The sequence below is a fragment of the Asterias rubens genome, chromosome 18 (assembly GCF_902459465.1).
Source record: "Asterias rubens chromosome 18, eAstRub1.3, whole genome shotgun sequence".
Lineage (NCBI taxonomy): Eukaryota > Metazoa > Echinodermata > Asteroidea > Forcipulatida > Asteriidae > Asterias > Asterias rubens.
Window position 1 is genome coordinate 7,867,027 of NC_047079.1, and position 22,577 is coordinate 7,889,603.

General features: G+C 40.2%; 2 protein-coding genes across 4 annotated transcripts in view; one reads left to right on the forward strand and one right to left on the reverse strand.

The window, feature by feature from the left end:
- LOC117302331 overlaps positions 1-17,826 on the reverse strand; it is a 33,431-nt gene extending 15,605 nt beyond the window's left edge. The window contains exon 1 of one of the 3 annotated variants that reach the window (XM_033786231.1): positions 17,759-17,826. In XM_033786231.1, the coding sequence (XP_033642122.1) occupies positions 17,759-17,763 (5 nt within the window). In that variant the 5' untranslated portion in view covers positions 17,764-17,826. Of the gene's footprint in view, positions 1-1,903; positions 2,338-9,413; positions 9,894-17,758 lie in introns of those variants that run through there. The other 2 variants (XM_033786233.1, XM_033786232.1) reach the window with 2 other exon arrangements.
- Positions 17,827-18,281: 455 nt separating this feature from the next.
- Positions 18,282-22,554, forward strand: LOC117302637 (solute carrier family 2, facilitated glucose transporter member 5-like). The gene is made up of 9 exons (XM_033786619.1): positions 18,282-18,292; positions 19,164-19,294; positions 19,581-19,696; positions 20,111-20,270; positions 20,873-20,961; positions 21,106-21,210; positions 21,335-21,445; positions 22,096-22,197; positions 22,411-22,554. Exons 1-9 carry the CDS (start codon positions 18,282-18,284, stop codon positions 22,552-22,554), a joined length of 969 nt encoding a protein of 322 aa, XP_033642510.1.
- Positions 22,555-22,577: the final 23 nt, after the last annotated feature.

The following is a 22,577-nucleotide window of genomic DNA, read 5'->3' on the forward strand; positions in this document are numbered from 1 at the left end:
TCAGGTTTGAAACACAACTGATCGCGTCAGTGTTTCAGTAAAGGATAGCAACACCCTTAGCAACAGCCGTAGCTGTAACCGAAGCCGCCCATGCGGATACGGCTTCAGGTTTGAAACACAACTAATCGCGTCACCATGCGTTTCAGTAAAGGATAGCAACACCCTTAGCAACAGCCGTAGCTGTAGCTGAAGCCGCCCATGCGGATACGGCTTCAGGTTTGGCTCATCAAGGTCCTACTCACAATGCAATATTCTGGCAACCGTTGCCATGGTAAATTCAGTAAATAAACAAACATTTGCAAATCGATCTACAAAAAGATCTAGGGGTAAGGTGAGGTTCCAAACTATTTTTAAATTGTCCGAATACTACCGAAGTTTTCAAAAGCAATGCAGTTGCTCACTTGGTCGCCTCCAAAAAACCTTCAAAACTTGTTTTAAAAAGGCCTTGAGGCATTTATACAAAGATGTAATTTCATAATTATTGATAATGTATAGAAGACGAACTATTTTGATTAATTATTTAATTCACAGCTTTAAATAATTATCAGAAGTAAAAAAAAATTAAGCTGACGTCGAACCGGATAAGACTGATCGTCAAGGCTTCGGTAATCGATTGGATCTTGACGTGCTCATGTAACGATCTGTACAAATTAAAACACTTCCTTTCTCAAATCATTTCTGAATAACTAAAAATGCTTAAAGGTGAGCGTTTATTACGAACAGTTCTGAGTCCTTCATCATGTCTTAATCCCTTCTCACAGAGGTTTAATTGCGTAACAACAATGCAGGCTGATGATGTGACCATAGAGCAAGGATGTGACCAGACTATTTGGACTGTTGCTTTTTTTTATGTATAAATAACACCATCAGAGCGAGTGACGGAAACTCACTAAGTAAACAAATTATGTTTGAAAACAAACCAAGTAATGATAGATATATGTTTCGAGAAAGTATTGTTACCTTAACATTCTGATATTTTGAGTCATGTGGGGCCATATATAATATATAAAAACTAAATAATTACATATTTTTACATAAATTCAAAGTATAATTGTGTGATGTATAAAGAGTTTGCCGTTTCCCTCTTGTTTATTCTAAGATCGCCGTTTCTGATAACTTTAAGTTTAAACCTTCTACACCACGTGGTCAAACTGATACAACCGTCAACAAACAACTCCAATTATTGACTTCTGGTGATCGCCTCAAACACAACTAAACATGGATGTAGAAATGATCTAAATGGTATCAGCTTACAGAAAGTGTAAAGTAGATGAGCAGTTTGGCGAAGTCTCTGCTTCGCATAATTCAACCATCCCGTGGGGCCCTGAAGTGACATATTGCTCGTAAAAACCATGATTTCTAAATGTTTAATTTTTAAAGCTTTCTTTCTAAAAATGTATTTTTGAGTTTGCAGAAACATACGTCCGTCTGAAATAATTGTCTAAAACTGGACGCACAAACAGAAGCCTCCAGGTAGGCAACAACCAAAAACCACTAAGAAAACACCGTCAAAATACAATCGTTTAAAAACACCGCCATTTATGTTTTGTCTACAAAAAAAACATTGAGACAAAAGGAAAATATCACAGGTCCTAGAATAACTCAACGCATCAGCGAATGGCCCCAGTGCGACGTGACGCATAAAGTTCAAAAACAAAGCTCACAATTACACAGAATAAGTTCCTGTAATATAATTACATATTCATGGTTAGTCACATGACAATGCATTACGAATGCCATGTGGTCACACAGCTTCCACAAACCTCTCTCTGTGTCTGCCTACACACTTCTGACAATGATCAAACATGATCAAACAATTCTACCTCCATGATCAAACTAACAAAAGAATAACCATGCACAATACAAAGCCGGATATCATGCTAAAACAATAGCATCGACTTACCGAAACTCTAGCGTGATTCCCTCGCCAAGCTGAACAGGGTTAAGTTGTTTCAAAACGTTGACGACGTTACGATACAGTACAAATCACACTGTTAAACCTCCTACTACAAACAGAACAGCCCCTTTATCCGGGTAAAGTAGACTAGAGAGAGAAGAGACAATTCAGATTTGTTGCGTTTGACTCAGAGTAAAATAATAATGTCGAGGCGGTTATTGTAAGTCCTTGTCGCCCGCGACTGCGAGCCGCGACTACCCCGGGATTTGCTGCATAGTCACGCACGCCCCGAGCTAGCTAGAGTGCCGCACGCACAACAACCCAAGCTAACCAAAAACTACACACTATACACTACGAGGTCACGGTAAAAACAGACACAGGAAGTTGCTATAAACTAAGCGATGAGCCTCGCGCCGTCCCTCCGTATATCAGCTGCCAGCAGACGGAACTGGCCCGGCAGGAATGAACAAGAAAAAAACAGTGCGGAAATCCATCCCGGAAAGGATGCCTGGCAGGCTAGGTTAGGCTGTGGCTACATAGACCTGTTTGACTGAGCACTATTTCTGAGTGTACAGTCGTATGGTGACACGACGGCCATTTAATGCGACGTCGTGTCCACGGAAAGTGCGATTTTACTGCCCATTCTAACCATCCTAAACCACCTGTTGAAACAGGCTTACGTCACTGGAATGGACACAACGTACGCTAAAGAAAGGACCAACCCACTACCTTATGATTAGAATTAAAATCACTTGTAAAATACAATAAACAGTCAATAAACAAAACTACAAACGCCAAACAAACAAAGTGTCATGTTTTCCCCCAATATGAACAATCCAAGGCCAAACATTAACACCATGGAGCATACCAAGATGGTCAACAACAACAACAACAAATCCAACAAACCCCACCCCCACCGAACCCAACTCCAGCCCCTCCCACATCGATCACACCTCATCGGCGACCATTGTGCTTGAATTCATATCGTCAATTTGGTATTCAGGGTGTCAGACTCTGACTATGTACCATCCATGGTGATTTTAAATTTTCACAATACAAGTACATGTATACGGATAGTTGCGGTGCCAAACTGTAAACCAAACAGCAATGAAATTCAACCTGAGCAGACTCTGGTGGTTGGTTCCGAACAATGTTTTGGTTTCACTTCTCAAAGTAACTGATTTCACAATATTCCAATATGGCGACGTAGCTGACAGAGAAAACATCCACTTTCATCAGGAAATTCACTTAGCAACTTGACAACAACCTGTCTTACTCAAAGAGGGGATAGAACGGAACTTTCAAGTAAAAATCAACTTTTATCTGAGGTAAATACTCATTTCTGTGGTGTAAAGAGCTATAAATCCAAAGATGACGACCATACAAATTTGCTACATTGCAAAAATGCAAGACTTTGACTCGTTGAACCGTATCAAAAGATTCCAAATCAAACCATATCTGGTAAACTTGATATAACTGATAATGATTCGTTTGGTTTGGAATCTTATATAAACGTGGCGATTACAAATTAAAATTCTTCATCTTCGTTGTCAGTTGCAAACTTCCAGACACCACGCCACCAATCAAATTTACGTTCTTAATGTGACTGTTAGAACGCTTCCACCACATTGATCTCAATGCTCCCACCACAATGACGTCATGGACATACGCCCCCATGCATCACATCCACGTTATCCTAACCCCAGATAGACATTCAGCCGTTTCACGATGACGTCACAGTCAATGCATCTTGTACCTTTGGTAAACCCAAACCATGTTAAACACAAAGTAGTCGAATGGTTTATCATTATTAGTCAACTCATTGACAAACTTTACTAAATTTTCTGGGTTCATTTGGAAACAGCCTAAAGTGTTTATTTCACCGCCCATCGTGGCAAACAGCACAAACTGACAATCCATGGAGAATCAAAATGAAATCGAATAATTCGACAACATTTATTAGTTCTAAACTCAGAATTGTTTCAATGAATTCATTTGGGGGATTTTGATGTATGTTTTGACGCGTGGTAATATGTATTACTTGTTACAATGTACGAGGTCTCAGAACAAGACGTAAACATTTGTGTCAATGGAATTTTGTTATCAAATATGAAATTACATACTGCAGTGAATCAGTCGTAAACATGAGGAATCCACAAACTGAGCATTTGCATCACATTATTTTGAACATGCCTGAAGCAAATACGTCATCGCATCATACTAACTGCACATGACTGTTACTGGCAAGATCGCCCAAATTGCGCCCAGGTGAAAACAAAGTCAAATTTTTCACAAACTCCAAATATAGTTTTCCATGTCAAATCAGACCAATCAGAATGACGGGCGGATTGTATACCTATCCACACTTAATTGAAGTTGAGCAGGACATAACGATACAACCGTAACGTGGAGCTATAACTCCATAATAAAACGGATGCTGGTGGTTCCATTGGACGTGCTATAATACGCCCACCGCCAATGAAAGTACTGCATCCATCAACATCAACCAACGGGTCCCGAATTCATGGCTCTGCTCACCGCGGAATTTTGCGCTTAAGGCCCATATACTCTAGCGCTTCAGGAGACCATATACAAGCTCCATAAATGGGGTTCTGTGGTAGTAGAAACATTACTTCCGTAAACATTGTTTTCTCTTTCCCATTGTTTATGCTAAACACAAAAATTAATCACGATGGCGAATGGAGGAGTCGAACCTACTGAAACCAATATGGCATGCTTTGCAGAGACGTCACTAATTCATTTGATCTGGAACGGCAATACGATGGTAAAGCAGAATGTTATACGCAGTTGTGATACTCTGTACAAAAATGTATGTATCTGGTCATAATTGTCGTGCACCATTATTTCGTGTCGTAGTATACGCCCGAGCGAACAGTGAACCCGAGTTAGCCCCCACCCCCTCCCCGTTAGTCCACGTCGCTCTGCGGCCACCATAGAGCCATATAGAGCGGCAACGGAGCCGCTACCTATCCTACTGCCCGCGGCCGTTCATCAACGCGAAGTGACGGCTTGAGTTCATGGGTGTCTGAACGCCGCAGAGCCTGGGGTGATTTAACCTCCGATCGTCATAGCATCACGGACGAACGCTGCGTGTTACCGTCGTCTCCGGGCCTCGGATTCACTCAGTCGCTCGTTAAGTATTTTTCCTCAGTTTAAGAACCGAAATTTCCCACACCAGTTGAGACAGACCTATAGATCAGCGAGAATGTTATTTTTCCCCGACAATAAGCCAACAAATAATGTTGTGGGTGCATGGGGCGGGGTGGAGAACTTTACGAAGTACAGCCATTGACTTTAATATGTCTTATAGCTTTACTTACAGACTTTACTGGAAGCTATATTTTGTTGTGTCAACTATTACCTTTAAACATGAAACAACCGCTATATGGGATAGCTGTGAGTGTAATCAGATGACTGTTTCATGACTGGGTATCAACTGGAGACGACGTGTGACGTACAAGGACTATTCATGATCTAAATAGACATTGCTAATGAAAATAGAGTACGAGGAAGTCAGCTTTGGTCACAAGCGTCAAAAGAGGTCTTGCTTTTTGCACCACTCAGCGTCTCAAATGACAGTCGTCTGCTAAAGACTCTCAGAAAAGACAAGCGTGCCTGACTAGAATCTAGCCAGCTCTTAACTACCTCTTGGGTTTAAGTTAATTAATAGTCTATTAGTTTTAACTCCAACGTAGGACTTGGAATTTAGAATGCCGAGGATATAAATAGATTTACTGTATTCTGGTACAGCGAGATAAAAACTAAAATCAGTTTTAGTTTATTACAACAAGTGAAGCAATTATAAACTGCCGCCATTATGACGTAGTCCTCTTTGCAATAAAAATGCAAGATGCCGAATCGAGACTCGATGTGTCCACACTAACGAGAACGGGAGAAGCAAAATGGCCGCACGAAGACTTCAACATGGACCACCACTGGCTATGGCCTAACGACCCACTTCAAAAGTGACGTCATCATCACGATAACTTTTGATGCGCCATTTTGTGAGTCAATGTCCCCGCGTGTTCCTATTGACTCCCAAAATGGCGCGTGGTGCGTGCAATCATGAGAGACTCCGTAGTAAGTTGCATGTGGTTTCAGTCGGGGTTTTGAATTACTACACACGGAGTATAACCTAAGCTGATGTTATGGTTTCCCAAAGGGTAAATACTGCACTAAATGAGGCCAATAGTGGAGGACAAGACACGTACTCTTTTCAATTCCTTCCTATCCCCTCCCATCCCCTCCCCCAATAGCATCCTTTTTATGGACAAGCTGTCCTGTTTGTGCAATTTTGGTCAGACCGTTAAAGGTGCAACTACCGATTAGAAAATTAAATAATCGAAAGCTGAAAGTTCAACTTTTGTAAACTTGATCGACTAAAGCAGTTCAACTTGTGCTTCAAATTATAATAATGTGTCAGGTGTCAGATAATAACTGTGTCGCAGCACTCGCCCCCCCCCCCAAATAAAAAAAAATAAATAAATAAATAAGTAAATAAATAATTAAGTAAATACCTTTTGAATACTGCAGCTATTCCGTTATCTCATTATCATGAGAGGTTGCTTGCTCTCACCAATTGGTGTTGTGCAACGCTACGTCGGAACATTTGAGTAATACAGCCCATTTTACAAGTTATATCCATCATTGGTCATGACGTTTAGTTCCGATCTTTGTGGCTCCTTTTTATCTGTCCCGTGATGTAGGTCACTTTGGACAGGTCATGTCAAATATTATGAGTAATTTAATTTGCATGATCTTGGTTGTTTATAATTTATAATTGATAATTTATGGCAACTTCCCCACCTCTTTTCTTTACAATAAACCAAATGAGAGACTCTTAATACACTTGGGTGACATCAGATGATTTCCAATTTAGATTGGTATATATTTAAGTCGACTGTATACAAACACCAGGAGCCACTTTTCAAGCTACGAGAAACTATCTTTGACCAAAATGCCTGCTCAGTTTTGTTTCATACAGTGGACTGTCATCCCACTAAGTGACACTCCCGGATGTGCCACTAATTGTCGAAAGTGCCACTAACTAGATATCCAATCAAACCAGCGTTCCCCTTTGCAAGTCCACCAACTCAAGACGAAGGCCCATCTTCTTACAAAATGGCAGCCGGCACCACAAATGTTTTAGCAAAATTGTCTACACAAGCAGCTCTATGAAATAGTGCTAAGGTGACTAGGCTAGGACATTGGGCCGACCCATATGCACGACTGCTTCTTTGGTATCGAATGTCCTAATCATAGAATGACGCAGAATGTTCTAATCACAGAATGACACAGAGTGTCATAATCACAGAATGACACAATGCCCTAATCACAGAATGACGCAGAATGCCCTAATCACAGAATGACACAGAATCTCCGAATCACAGAGTGACACAAAGTATTCTAATCAAAGAATGGCACATAGTGTCATAATCACAGAATGACGTAAATACAGAATGGCACAGAATGACACAGAATATCCTTATAGAATGTCCCAATCACAGAGTGGCGCAGAATGTCCTTCAAGCACAAACTAATTGTCCCAGAATGTCCTATCAAAAGATCATTCTGTAAGACAATGTTCTACACTGGCGGGAATGTTTTTTGTGCAAGATGGAATTCAAATAATAGGCTCATACGTGAAATTGTACATAAGTCAATGTACATGTTCTAATTAATGAGAATTTTAAAACAACCCCACATTTGAAATCGAGTCGACTAGAAAATGATATGAGGTATTTTTTTCATCTTTTTTGCACACAAGGAACATGAGAACGCTGACGTATGTAATACGTCATCATGCCCATAGTAAAACAAAATGATATAGCCCCTCCAAATATCTTACAAATAGAACTGATTCTAAAGAGAGCAGCCTACGTAATACCCCACCGCTATCTAGTCGAAACAATCGACAGGGGTGATTCGCCGCTCCCCATTTCACCCCTCACCCAACAAAGTGCAGACAGATTCGAGGAAGGCCTACATCATTGAACCGTCTCGCAAAGCTCATGTTATCAGGTCCTGCCAGTGCCGGACCCCGTGCATCCGCCGCCCCTCTGCAACCCCGGCCCCGTCTCGACGCTAAGTTAGCCCCAACTTTCCGGCCTCATTTAATACATCAAGTTAACATTAAATAATCAAACCTCAACGTATTGGGGAAGGTTGATGTTATAGGAACGTGATTGGCTGGGATTTGTTAAAACGAACATTCATGACTCTGAAGAAAACCCAAGATCACAAAGCACAAAGTACAATATTTCTGAACCCCTTAATTTTTCACAAATCACTCTTTATTGGCTTATTTTTTTGTCTTGTTCTAATGCTTTGCAACGTGAAGTTAAACAACCGGATTTTGTTTATCTATTAATACATCATTTATTTTATCTTTGATTTTTAGCCGGAAATAACATGAGTCGAATACACTTCGGGTATGATCTTTACCAATCTGAGATATGATATAAGGTGGAATGGGTGTAAATTATCAGGTGTTGGGATATTCGCTGAAATGGGTGTAGATTCAGTTGATGGGCATGGGATCTAGGTACAACGGGTATGAAATATTGTGTCGAGATGGTGACTGAAATGGGTGTAGATTCGGAAGTTGTATGTTTGGTGAAATACATATTATGGGCGTCAAGCTGATTGTGGGTGTTGCTACCAATTTAAATTGGGTGAGTGATTGTCGGTAAGCAACAGGTGAAATAGGTGTAAACTCACTTTTGTAATACAAAAATCAATTAAATTTAATTCCTATCCGCGGTTTATAGCACAGCAAAGTTATCAAAAGTATCGATAGAATACAGTCATCCATGGCTTGGAGCTGAAACAAGCAGCAGTCATAAGGAGTTATGAATTGGACCAAAGAGCAAGGAAGGTAATTGGACTGGTGACATGAGAGGAGAAGTGACATAGAAGTTTACTTGAAAGCAATTGTAGATTCTTGCATGTCCTCACAAATCGCCTTCAAACAAAAGTATGTTGTGAATAATACATTTGCTGTAATTGTAGTAAATTCCTGTGGAGATAATGCAAGCTGAAATGAACCATGCATGAATGAACCAATGGTTGGTTGTTACAGGGGTTGGTGGAATGTGCAGCCGGTTGCAGGCCTATACCCGTTGTAAAGAAAGAAATTAGTGTCCAATGGAATGCACCAATGTACAGCGATCCTATACAAAAAGTAAACCCATGGGCTACCGGCGACTAGCCACGGAAATACACCCAGGGGTTCTGGCTAATTTCCCCGGTCGGTCAATGACGACAGGCCAGGGTGGCCGAGGGTGGCCGAGGGTGGTGGCAACGGCTGGCCATGCATGGTGACAATAACGTAGTAAAATGGCTGTACACGGTTAATTTTGTGTGGTTGTGTTTGACAACAAAATAAAGACTAATTAATACAGGATTGGTTCTAAGTTATTGGCAAAGCCAAGTTATTAGACCAGAAGATGAACTAACTATCAATGTCCATATGAAGTCCACAGAAGAGACATACCTTTTTATCAACTACAAGGTTGGCTTTCAAACAACAGTAGATAGCAGCACAGTTGGGCCGCGTTCTCAAGTGTACCGACCCGTACGGAATACACAGTATTCAGCACAGACTTTCGTAGAATCGTACGACCCGTTCTCTTTGCTCGTAAAATGTCTTGTCGAGGCCTGTACTAGCTCCAAGGTCATGAATATGCGGCGATTGAATTTTCAGAGGTCGCTGAAGCTGCTGCTACCGAGAACAGTCGCTTGTTTCACAACTTCGTCCCGTTGAGTCAACACAGCAATGGCAAATCGTCACGTCGCCATCCAGGCTCCGAGTGCACACGCGGCGTGTTGGTGTGGTAGCATTAGTGTGGAAACAGTGGTAGCATGACCCTATGGCCTATTGCTGCTCGTATCGCCACACGATCGATAAGCTTAGAGCCCGGAGTGTACGATAAGACAGCGAAGTCAACAATTCCGCCATACAGTCCAGATCCAATGAATGCCGCAGCCACAGCTGTACTGCCTGCATAGGTATTTAAAAAAGCACACGGATCAGCATTTAAAGTCGCGGTCCATTTGAATGAATACAATCACCGCAAGAATGCGGCAGGCGATGGACCGTTTCGGCGTAACGCGATCGCCGTCTCGCTTGGCTAAGCGCAGTTCGTTCTGCAGGTTTTTCCGCTAGCGTCTTTATAGGTACGTTCGATAACGCAGCGTGAAAAATACGCATTTTTTTTAGCGCGTACGATAAATGGCTTGAAATCGCCATGCAGTAATTTTCACCATGGGGTTAATAATAGAAATATCTTGAGTGGCCAAAACTTTAAGTTAGTCCCATCATCCCAACCTCCCGTGGCTTTTTAAGTGCCACAAGAAATGCACAAAGGGGGTGGGGTCCTATCAATAAACAAACTCTGCCCCCCTCTCTACCCCTCTTTACCCCCCCCCCCCCCCCCCCACCGGCGAAGAAAATCCTTTTAGAATACCTGAGATTTCCATAAATCCTTGAATGCACCTAAGTGCTCAATGAATCACATGGTGGCGCCATTTCTGCCCACCCTTGTTGGACTCTCCCTCTGTTATGTAGTTTCCAACGTCGTCCAGGGCAATGTGAACAATATGACAATATGACCCTAGGTTCCATTTGACACATTCATTGGAATTTAAATATTTCTATAAATTCTAGAAAGTTCTACAACAAGCAAGCCCATCCAACAAACCGCGCCCCTCTAGCGCCACATCCCAATAAGATCAAAATGCACACAACAATGGTTTGAAACGAAACCCCCGCCCCATCTCATACACCTCCCCCCCCCCCTAATAAAATACAAGATAATTAAAGTGAGGGCGCTGTTTACTTTAACATTATTGATTCAATTCCTTATGGTCCATTGCACCTGAATGAGTTGGGTGGGGCAGGGGATGGTGCATCCAGACAATGGGCACCACATGAATATCTTACGTAACTGCACCCTTAGAAGATGCATATCGTTTGTAAGAATCCATCACATGGTATTATGGAGAGAATAATATTTGTAGGGAGTGTCTACCAACTAGGCTACCGCTGCAGGTAGCTATAGCTTGTTGGTTTACGCAAAGTGCTTAGAGATGCAGAATCTCAACTCAGCCAATCTTGGAGGGCAACTCTGTTACTAAAACGAATCACTTCAAATTATTTGATCAACTTTGCTATAGACGCTGTCGATACTTGGCGAATAATAGTTCATTATTTAACACTGTTGCTTTCCGTAATTTAATACAACCTCTCGTTTGCCTTTTTGAGGCATAGTGGACAGTAACCGTTTGATTTGGGTGTATGCAAACTATTTTACCCAAACTTAATAGTGTCGTAGTATTGTGTCCGCCATATCTTAAGGCTTACATCAAGAGTGATGATACAAATCTCAGTTATTTTTTGTATTTATTCCAAGGCCGAACGCCACATTAGTGTATTTATAATCAATGAAAACACTTTGATTTTCTCAGAACCACAACCAACAGAACAGATGTTACTCTCCAATATTAGCCTATAATATTGTGCGCCGTTTTAATACCAACCAGTTCCACAAATTCAACAATGACCTTCAAATGGGTATGTCTTTTTTTAAATGGCGCTTCTTTCGTAAGCATTTATCTTTGGATAAAAGAGGACTGATTATAAAACCATAAACCGCTAGTGTCAAATTAAGTATATGCCTATACTGGGATGATCGTAAACAAAATTATCGATTACTTATGATAAAAAGTTCCCGATAAAGTTGTCCGTCATCTCTTTAAGACTAAAAACTAATAAAGCATGTGCGTGTTGATCTTATTAAAGAGTTGGATATCAACTGGCTCCACCATGGATTGTATTGAGTTAGTTTTTCTTGGATGATTTAGGTCCAATCGGACTTTTGGCTTTTACAATTGTCTTCAAAAATCAAGGTTATCTCAGAATTAAACGTTTTTAATCATAAGACCGTTTGTGAGTCACTCAACTGACTCGGAATCCATGCACAGGGGTATTTAATGGGGGGGGGGAACCAAAGGTGTGGTGTTAACAAACCCAGCCCAACTACAAATCACATCTCACTCTAAACTTCCCTCCTCTCCCTACCATAAACTACATTGACTTTGTCAGGTATGCTATTGTCGCTTGCTGTCAATTAGAAACCAGCTCGAGCACACACTCTACAGTAACCATATTATTATTATTCTAAACAAAAGTCAGGTTGCCATTGCTAGGTGGCTTCCGATTACGAGTTCAAAGTACAGATTGTTTATTTATTTGTTGAAGTAGCAAAAAGAAATGATAACAAAACAAAATACACGGTTTGGTTCTATAAAAAAAAGAACACAAATTATAAAAGGTTTCCAAAGTCGTTGTTATAGTTATTTCGCTTACGTGCGTCGGGTGAGGTAGGGGTGAGTGCTTATCGTTGAGGATATGGCACTAATGTATTTCTAAAAGGAACGGGTGTGGCTAGAGCCGGTGCCGGTGCCTTATCCCCCAACGTTTCGATTTATACGTTTACGTAATCCAAGATGAAGACAGCATAGAATGCCAGACGAAACGTCAAGAGATTACATTATTTGATATATCACTATATTCCATCGAGATCACAGCGGTTTGTGAATACATTCTGAGCAAGGGCAAATCACAAACCTCGAAAAAAAACCTAATAAACCGGCCGGTTATGCAGTTTTCTACGTAAAGAATACATTATTTGAAATTAAAATTCGAAAGCGTCCAAACCAAAGTTTTCCAGAACTCAGTGTCTTTCTTTGAAACATTCTGAAAGTATAACATTGTTATAAATTCTGAGAAAATACCAACAAATAGTTTATGCTTTTAAGTTTAAGAAATGTGTTTATTTTGATGATTATGGAAAATAAAAATAAGAAATTGAGTCTAGGCTATGGATCAAAGGGATATCAATCGTTTCTGACAAAAATGTTTCCCAGGGAAAATGTTCAAAAGATTTTTAACAAATTTCATTTTCATCATAATCCAGTATCTTCCATTTCCCGACCTTCAACGTTTTTTCAACTCTTGACCAGTCACTTTAAAAATTTAAGGTCTGGGTGAGTAGATAATGCTCCATGTCTACATTTTATGATGGGTCTGGTTATTTTTAGTGTTTAACTACTAAGCGTTTGATATTATTTAAGGACAGTTCTATAATCAACTATGTCAATAAATTAAGAAGATAAGCAAGAACATGCTCCCAAAAGCCAACGCAAGGACTACCCTTCGTGAAAAACTTCATTGATAATCGAAATGTTAAAATGGTTGTGTTTTAAAGTGAAAGATATATGAAGTAGATGGTAGGCTAAATGCAAGGAAAACAACCTCTGATTTTAGGTTGATTCGGGCAGATATTTTGGTCCAACCAGTTTCCGTGAGTGTTTGGAGAGTTTAAGTAAAGCAAACACTGTTTGTGATTTTTTTTTTTAAAGGACCAATGAAATCAACCAATGAAGTTATTGAATCTGAATTACCAACCAATGACAAGCAAGACTCTATATAGACGAACAGCCCGTGTGATAATACAATGAAGGGGGGGGGGGGGGGGGGGGTATACAGGGAGTATGATGGCTTCATATTTTTCTAAGACTAACAAACATGAATCGATAAGTTGTCAATTTCTCCAAAATGAAGATACCAATGATGACTACGAATGACAACACCATTGAAATCAAGTTGACATCGTTATGAAATCAGCGGTGTATCTTTAACAAGTTTCCCCCATCGTGTGAACACATAATCTGGATTAAAGAGGACTCTGTTAATTATTTATATCAAATGATAATTTCAATAACTTATCTATATCTCATTTTTGTTACTGTAGTCGACATAACGGTGAATGGTACCGATCGGTTCATAGTCCAATCAGAGCTTTGTAGCAGTCATCTTGTTGCATTTTTACAAAGAGTTCTACTGATTCTGGCAACGACAGAGGAGCAGAAAGGATCAAATTTCTCTTTAATTGAACATTCTTAAAAATCGAGTCAGCAATGGGTGAGAAGTTAAAGATCACGGAGCCATTGGCAGAAAATAAGGCGGTAAGAGTGGCTTCGTTTATTGAAACATTCAAGTCTTGCGCGTTCTGGTTTTGTTTGTATTTTTGTACCTTTTTGTTAAATTAATAGCTGCGACCCACATATTGTCGAGAATGATCATTGCAACGTTTGTAAAAAAAAAAGGGGGGGGAAACATTTCAGTCTTTGAGAATGTGTGAGTGACACCAGTTTCTGCTTCTACATATCATTTATGTTTCTTTCTCATTTATTAAATCATTAATTTCACGTATGGAAATATAAAAGTATATTGATAAAAACATACAATAAAGCAGTTTTAAAAAGTAGCACCTCAGAAGGATTTCCGAAAAAGTCAACTTAATTACTATCAGGTTGATATCCTGATGCTTCATGAGGAAACAGACCAATATTAAATGACATTATTGTAACATTAACATTGTTTGATTTTGTTTTAAACAAAGTATTCAGCGATACGTTTAAAATCAAGTCGCCAAGTAAGGATCAAATAACCTTGTTTTATCCCCAGCAAATTTTTGCTAAACGGAAAATGTATACCAGCCAAAATATTGTGTGATGTGCATTGATGATACCTGGTTCCCCGTAATTCAGAGTTGTATGCAAAAGCAGTGGCGTTTTCTGTTTGAAAACGCTCATTTTATGTCAGCAACAGTTTAACTTGGCGATTGTTAAACTGGCATCATTCCCTCAGTATGGCTAACGTCACTTCCTTTATTGACATGTTTACAACAAGTAAACGAGATGAGTAAAATATGGACAGGTATAATTTTATCCAAATATGATCCATATTTATCTCAACTGCGATACAATTTGCAATCATTATTGCACGGTATCAAAAAACCATACCATAAGCCTCACAGCAAAAGGTGTAGCTTCAACTTCAAATGTGGACATTTGTTTGAGATGAAAGTATAAGTTTTGTGGTGTTGTTTTACGGAGTATAGAATCACCAGGATACATTGTTGGTACCTCGAAGCCGTTGTGCTAAATCTCAATGTTTATCTCGATCCCACAACAAGCTGGAGCTAATATAGGTCCATAATCCATACAAAACAAAGATATACTTCTATTGCCCCTTGAACTGGGAGAAGGTAAGAGGGTACCGTGGTCGTGGAATTGGAGTAGTAGTCTTGCGTAGAGCCGCAGTCTCGCGAGATAGTTACGAGAAAGCCTTATCTATCACCGCGATAGATAGTTAACGACTTGTCCACAAGTCTATAGCGTTATACTTCGGCTGGGAAGGGGGCCTTGAGAAAATTACGACCGGAATGATAATAGTGACACGCATTGGACTTTGCCCATTCAGAAAGTTGGTCCAGGGACGGGCAGTTCAATCCCCCCCCCCATCATGGCTAAGCGCATGCGCAAAGAGCGGTCATCCCTTACTCCCCCTTCCCTCCCTTCAGCAGAGACAATACTGGTAGTGTGTTATGTAACATCTTTAGCCTACCTCGTGTGATGTGTACAAAAAGACCAGCGCTAGCTAGAACTGACCGTTACTGACCGTTACTGAACATTCGTCGTGTGGTGGCTGGACACGTCTAGGCCAGAACTGAAATATTCAAGTCTCAAGTCTTAAATCGGTTTAGTTTTCCTTTTTTCACAATGGGTCAAGTTAAATATACTTCAACTGGACATTCTAATTTACAGAAGAAGCCAACATTATGGTTAATCCTGTCCACGTTTTCCGTAACCTTCGGGTCTTCGCTGCAGTACGGATATGGCACTGGGGTTATGGCTGCACCATTTACTGTAAGTTCACCCTTTTTGTTCTTGAGTAAATTGTTTCATCCATTTTTGAACCTCTTTTGAATGATTTTCACGCCTATAATAGGTACACCTAAACGTGTATTATTTCAGTTTTATGAGGTGGAAAGATATTAAATGGATATATACGGTTGTGATAACACGTTGTTTACCCTCTATAAACAAGTCTACTCTATGGTTTGGGAGCGCATTGTACCCCCGTAATAAACACTCCCTCATCTGCATTTCCATGCTCGACGTATACTCCAATACACCATGATTACACCATGGTGGAAAGAAACACAACCCTTCTCCGTGCTTAAGTATACCCTTTCTTACACCATGCTTACACCATGTTTACACCATCCTTATAATACCAACATGAATAAAATCGTATGTGTTTAAGATTTAAACTGGGTGTGTATCATGTGGCGTAAGGCGTAACCAGACATTGTCAAGCGGGGGCAGAGACATTATTTGGGACTTATTAATGTATCAAGTCATTCATATTTTTTATTAATACTTGTATGGATCTACTTAGGGGAACTGACTTGGGTCGGGGCATGGGTTCTCCCTCCCTCCATTGTGTAACAAACTTTTTTTGTGAATGAACACAAACAACAGTTTGAAAGGACGCGATGGTTTAGTTTGTTAGGTCGCCATTAATTATTGATGTGGGTTTTTTTTATACCGGGAGCGAAAAATCAATGTTTGGTCATGATGTTCAAACCCCCAAAAGGCACAAAGCTGAGTAATTCTATCGACTGACTGATTCCATCAATGAATGTACGAAAGACTACGGGGAAAATACAACATTAATGACGAGACTACTCTGTAAGTTCATCAACACGAGTGTTTAAAAAACACATCAAAACTCTATTTCCAGAATTAGTTCATCAACCTCAGTGCATGGTATTGCTCCATGCTCGGTGCAATGTTTTGTTTCTAATTAGACAGTGATTACAGTTCGTATCATGCGCCATAAAACAATGGAGGTATCACACCATTAGTACATCATCAATTATACTGAACCTCAGCTACATTTAACTACCATTCTCTTTACGCGGGGAATTGAGCGTAAAGTTCTTGAAGTCATGCAGGAAACTATTTTGAATTTTTTTTTATACTGAAATGAGTGTCAAAACAATGCATTTTGGCATAATACCACAAGTATCATCCTACCGTGAAGATAAAACCATTCACCGAAATCCGGGAACTGAGAACTACTTTTGCCCGATTTTTATTTCAGGGCCTTCCTAATTGTATCCATAGAAAGCAATGAGTTATTACGTTTTATAAACCAAGGAGGCCATTAACAACAAAAAAGCAACAACTAACAAGGAGGTATCAAAAGTAACATGAAGCATACCGTTGAGGTAGAATTCCTACCTCAATGAATAACCCAAGCATGGTAGCTCAATCCTCCATAATGGTTTATTATGGAGCTGTAGTAGGTAGGCCCTATCTGCAATGTTTACAATAATTGTTTATCTGATATAGATTATTTAACGGTTCACCGTTAAGCTTGCATGTGAATACAATCCACCCGTAGGTTTAGTATACACCTCGTCAGTTTTGCATATAGAGGTATTTGCAAAGTTACGTAACAGTGTTATAGAACGAATAATACACGTATATTATTAGCACGAACTCACAGCTTAAGTCTCGACACTGCTTTTGTGTTGATGGGCAGAGCGATTAAAGTCAACACTGTTGTGTTGTTGAATGGGGGCGTTTTTCAATGACATTCTGTTTTTTTGTTTTTTCACGTGGTCGTGCCCATGGGGGAGGGTACAAGAAGAACAAAATGGCGCCTTCAAAACCGAGCTGTGTGCAAACACTTAGTTATTTTTTTGTTCAAATAAAAAAAACTAATCCGTCGCGACTATTTTCACTCATTAGGACTAAATAATAGTATATATTGTCCAAAAGGTTAGGCCTCAACATCCCATAAATGAATGGAAATGTGAAACTTTGGAGCCCTACCACAAATGTTTTGTACTCCATCAACTCAGCTTCCATCTGACATTTCAATAAGCATTACACGAATACATTTCATAAGTTGCTTACCCCATTCTTGATTTCTTGTTGGCAGTACATCAACAACTTCTTCAATCAGTCAAACTATGATAGACGAGGAGAATATTTGAACGATACATCTTTACTATGGCTGTCTTCCTTCACCATCTCGCTCTACTGCGTAGGGGGAGCTTTCGGAGCTTTGTTCGGCGGCCAGCTCAGCAACATCCTTGGAAGGTAAAGGGTTCACCTAGCCCAGGTTGGACTCCTCCGTTGCAGTGGCACTGACTGACGTCCTACCAGGGCTAGGGTTCACCGGTTGTCTGCTGACTCTGGTCAACTTGGAAATCGTTCAGGGATAACTTTCCGTATGGCGCCACCACTTTTTCATTCGATATGAAATAATAATATAGGAACTTATTTACCTGATTGATATATCCCTTTTTGTAAAAATGAGTGAAAAAGTGGTGGCGCCATACGGAAAGTTATCCTAGTTCATCTTTACTTGCAGTTGGTTGCTCTTCCTTGGCAGTGAACAACCCAATAATTCATGTGGTTGCAGTTGTAACAAACAATGGTTCCATGGTTGGTCAAACACAAACATTTTACTTCAAATCCACGCGGGCAGATCCCGTACACAACAAAATATTTGACAGTCCACCCTTTGTCTAAAACCTATCGCGTTCACAGGGGTGTGCTCTCGCCGTCCAATTTTCCACCCCGCCTTGCTCGGCGCAGGTTAGTGGCGTTGACTGACATGTCCGGGTGGGGGCGAGGTTGGTTAAAAACATTCGCCCAGCCATGCAGTGTGTAGTATACAAATATTGACTGCTTCGAGTGCTATGGTTAAAACTATGACTCCCTCGGTGATCCCCGGGAGCGTTCTATTTTAGAATAGAACGCTACGGGGATCACCGAGGGAGTCATAGTTTTTAACCATTGCACGAGTAAAAGCAGTCAATATTTGTTTTATAACACCCCAAACATTTCTAAATACTGTACTATTATTATTAAGTTACAGACCTGAATGCTACAGCTACAGACCTGAATGCTACAATCCACGGACGACGCGAATACAGATTGCAAACACTTTTACTGTGCTGCATGTAGTGTCGTGCAATCCGAAATGGTTACAGACTATTAATTTATCATCCTCGTACACGCAACGGACGTCTGGGTACTGCACGCCGTGTGCTAGTCTTTGGACTAGCGCATGGCAAACCGACGCACTATCACACGGCCGTCGTCTAGCAAAACTAAGACCAATGAGCAGGCAGAATACTTGCAAGGGGTGTTATAAAAGATTTTAGTGGTTTTGAACTTCGCAGAATAGTGTTTGACACGTGGTCGTTCTCACAAAACCTGAACCTTTTTTAATTTGTCTCTCTCTCTCTCTAGTCGACCGCGGTCGGAATCATGTTGAGGCTCACGTTTATTGATACTTATTTTGTTGCAGGAAGGGCGCCCTCCTCCTTAACAACATCTTCTCTGTGAGTGCTTCTCTAATGTTTGGCTTCAGTGGACCCAACTACGCCAATAACTTTGAGATGGTGATGCTAGCTCGTCTTGTCTACGGTTTCATGGTTGGTGAGTATAATGAAGTGAGGGCAAGGCCATTTTCATTTTGCAAATGGCACTTCCATTGGAAAATCTTCAAGTCTACTGGAAACTTTTGGAGTGGAGGGTCTCCAAGGCCAAGACCAGGGCAACGAAGACCACTCTTCGTGTAATTCCAGGCCCGCATCTATTAATCAATATTGCTCAAGGAGTTGATGATCCATCTAATCGATCAATACGTCAAGATAGTTTTTATTGCTTAATCTATCAATTAATTATAGAAACTAACATTTAATTGATTGATTGATATTGACAGGTGTATCAATCACCATCGTGCCATTGTACCTGGCTGAAATCTCTCCAATTAATCTACGTGGTGCTATTGGTACATGCCATCAACTTATGATCACAGTTGGAATCCTCATAGCACAGGTAAGAAATAATGTATACACTCAATTAGAAGATCTGTTTTTGTTTTAGAGAAAATAGTTGGAGAGGGGACACATAGTTGAGAGAATATTATGTGAGTTTACTTTATTCTGCACCCATTTTTTTTGTAGAAGTGATACAAATAGACGGTATCTCATATAGTGTCATACGTTTTGGGGGATTTCAATTGAAGGGCCACTTTATTATTGTTGAATGACATTTTAACAATAAATTCTAATATTTACAACACAACAAAAAGATACCCAAAAACATTTGAGACAATAAAGTGTTAACTCCTTTTTTGTGTCCGGATTTTTGTATATTTAGTACATAAATAACCGAGTTTATTGAGAATTTGTCTGCAAAAATTAGCCATAGAATGTGTTGATATACGTCATTTATATCACTTGTTGTTAGGTGTTGGGTCTGTTCATCTTCAATCAACCAGACCAGTGGTCACTTCTTCTTGCTCTGACTGGTGTATTCTCAGGAGTAGAGATTCTAACTTTACCATTCTGTCCTGAGAGTCCAAGATGGTTACTCCTCAATAAGAACCAACCGGAGAAATGCCGTGCAGGTAAGTTACAATCACCAAGTGGCTCCGTGTATCCATGTGACAAATCTGACCTGAACTTGACCGTATGTCAGAGGTTAGCGAGTAACATTCTAAACTTAGACAGTTTAAATGAGGGGAATGAATGAAATATTGTGATATTTTGATGCAACTTTCTTCAAATTACAAGAGAATTGAAATGTAAAGTATTGATTGATTAGTTAATCTGCCAGTGAGCAGGGGTTGGATATTGGAAGCGCTTTGAGATGCCATTGGGGTGTGAGAAGCGCTAATAAAAATCAGTTATTATTATTACTAAAATGAAACAACCAAAAAAGACCTATGGTATTGTTTCAAAACAAATAGTTAACAGCCTGAAGTTTCAACCCTGGCAGTCTTTCTTGAAGGCTAAAAGTTTACTAAGAAATTGTTTCTAAACCTGTAAGCGGCGAACGGCGACCGGGAGAATATAGTTCCACAACAGTGGGTGTAACAAGAGAGGGAACATGAGTTGGAGCCCCACCCCCCCCCCAACCCCCAAACATTACACGAGAAAAAGTCAAGTATTAATTCGGCTAATGAACTAAGTGATTGACAAATGTTTAATTGTTGTCTCTTCTTTGAAGCTTTGGTCAAGCTTAGAGGTGATGATGATGTCGATGACGAAGTAGCCGAGATGAAGGAAGAAGCTCAGAAAGAGTCCTCAACACAGAAGGTGAGACACCCAAATTCGTAGGAATTGATGTTCAGAGAAGTTCGTAATTTAAATCTTACATCTGGATCAGGAAACTATAATGGATGAACTTGTTTTAACGAATTAACCTATATTGGAACCTCAATCCCTCTCCCTTCTTGTTAGGTTGGCATGTGGTCCGTTCTTACATTGAAAGATAAAACCTGGAAGATGCCTCTGATTATTAGCGTAATGCTTCACGCTGCACAACAACTCTCTGGAATCAATGCCGTAAGTTTATCTCTTTGATCTTAAAGCTGGTTTTGGGTGTGCAATGATAACCAGTTTCTTCTCTTATTTTATTGACAGTTTTTACTAATTGATTAATACACCTGTTACTTTATTTCTCAAACAGGTGATGTTCTACGTCACCATAATCTTCGAGCAAACAGGAATGTCAGCAGAGGAGGTATCCTATGCTACAATCGGAGTGGGAGGAATCAACGTTCTCATGACAATTGTTTCCGTGAGCATACGATTTTAGGCGGGAAAACTAGCTAAACTAGCTAGACTTAAGTGGGGGGGGGGGGGGGGGGGGGGGCAGAGGTATGGTCACTCTTCTAATGACTGGGTTGGGCTATATCAGGAGTCAGGATACTATGCAAATGGATTTAAGAACCTTTTAACCTATTGCATCAAAGTGCATTACACTATTCCTGAAATAGTCTTCACTCCTATGGAGTATGCAGCACCGACAGCCAAATGAAAGTGCAGATTGCTCATCGCTCACATGATTCATAATAACTACCAAGTAGTAATTTACTCCTGTGTGATGACAAGCAGTTCTAGTTAAGTGTCTTGCTCAAGGACACAAGTGTGTCAACCGGGATTCGAACCCACACTCTGATGGGTTCACTATCAGAAGTTGAGTCTGATGCATTCTACCACGACACACAAAAACTAGTGTGCAAGGACCCTGGGAATTATGAATCAAATGAAAACTCTGAAATAAACTTTAAAAAACAGTCACAATGGGATTAACAAATTGGGCAGAAACATCCTGTAAAACAAAGAACAACAAAGCACAGGTCATTCTACCAGAATCTGTAGTTACTTCGACGTTTGTTTATTTTTTTTTATTTTCACAACATATATCTTTCTTGCTGTTATATCAAGGTGTTTATTGTTGAGCGTGCAGGGCGTCGCATCTTGCTGCTCTATCCATTCGGATTGATGGTTCTCTTTACTGGTTTACTGACAGTATCCCTCAATCTTCAGGTTAGTTTTCTAAAAGTAGCAAATCACCTTTTGATCTTAAGCCCTTTTCACACTGAATCTTTTACCCCCATGAAACATAGCCCTGGGGAAGCCTAGAACTGTTTTTATCCCCCAGTTAACCCAGCGTACTTTAACAATGTGTCCCTATTTCAAGAGGTTCTAGTTTCACGTTTCAAGAATACCCAGGGATTTTACCGCTTACCCCTACTCTAGAGCAGGGATGACTTATTCCCCGGGGTACCAGGTATGAAAAGGCTGGCCGTTATTCCCCCCGAGGGCAACCCCTGGGAATGGAGTAGTGTGAACAGGACTTTAGATACGATCCCTGAACTTGAAGGGTTATCCACTTGGGACTAATCATACCTTGAATCATGATTGAA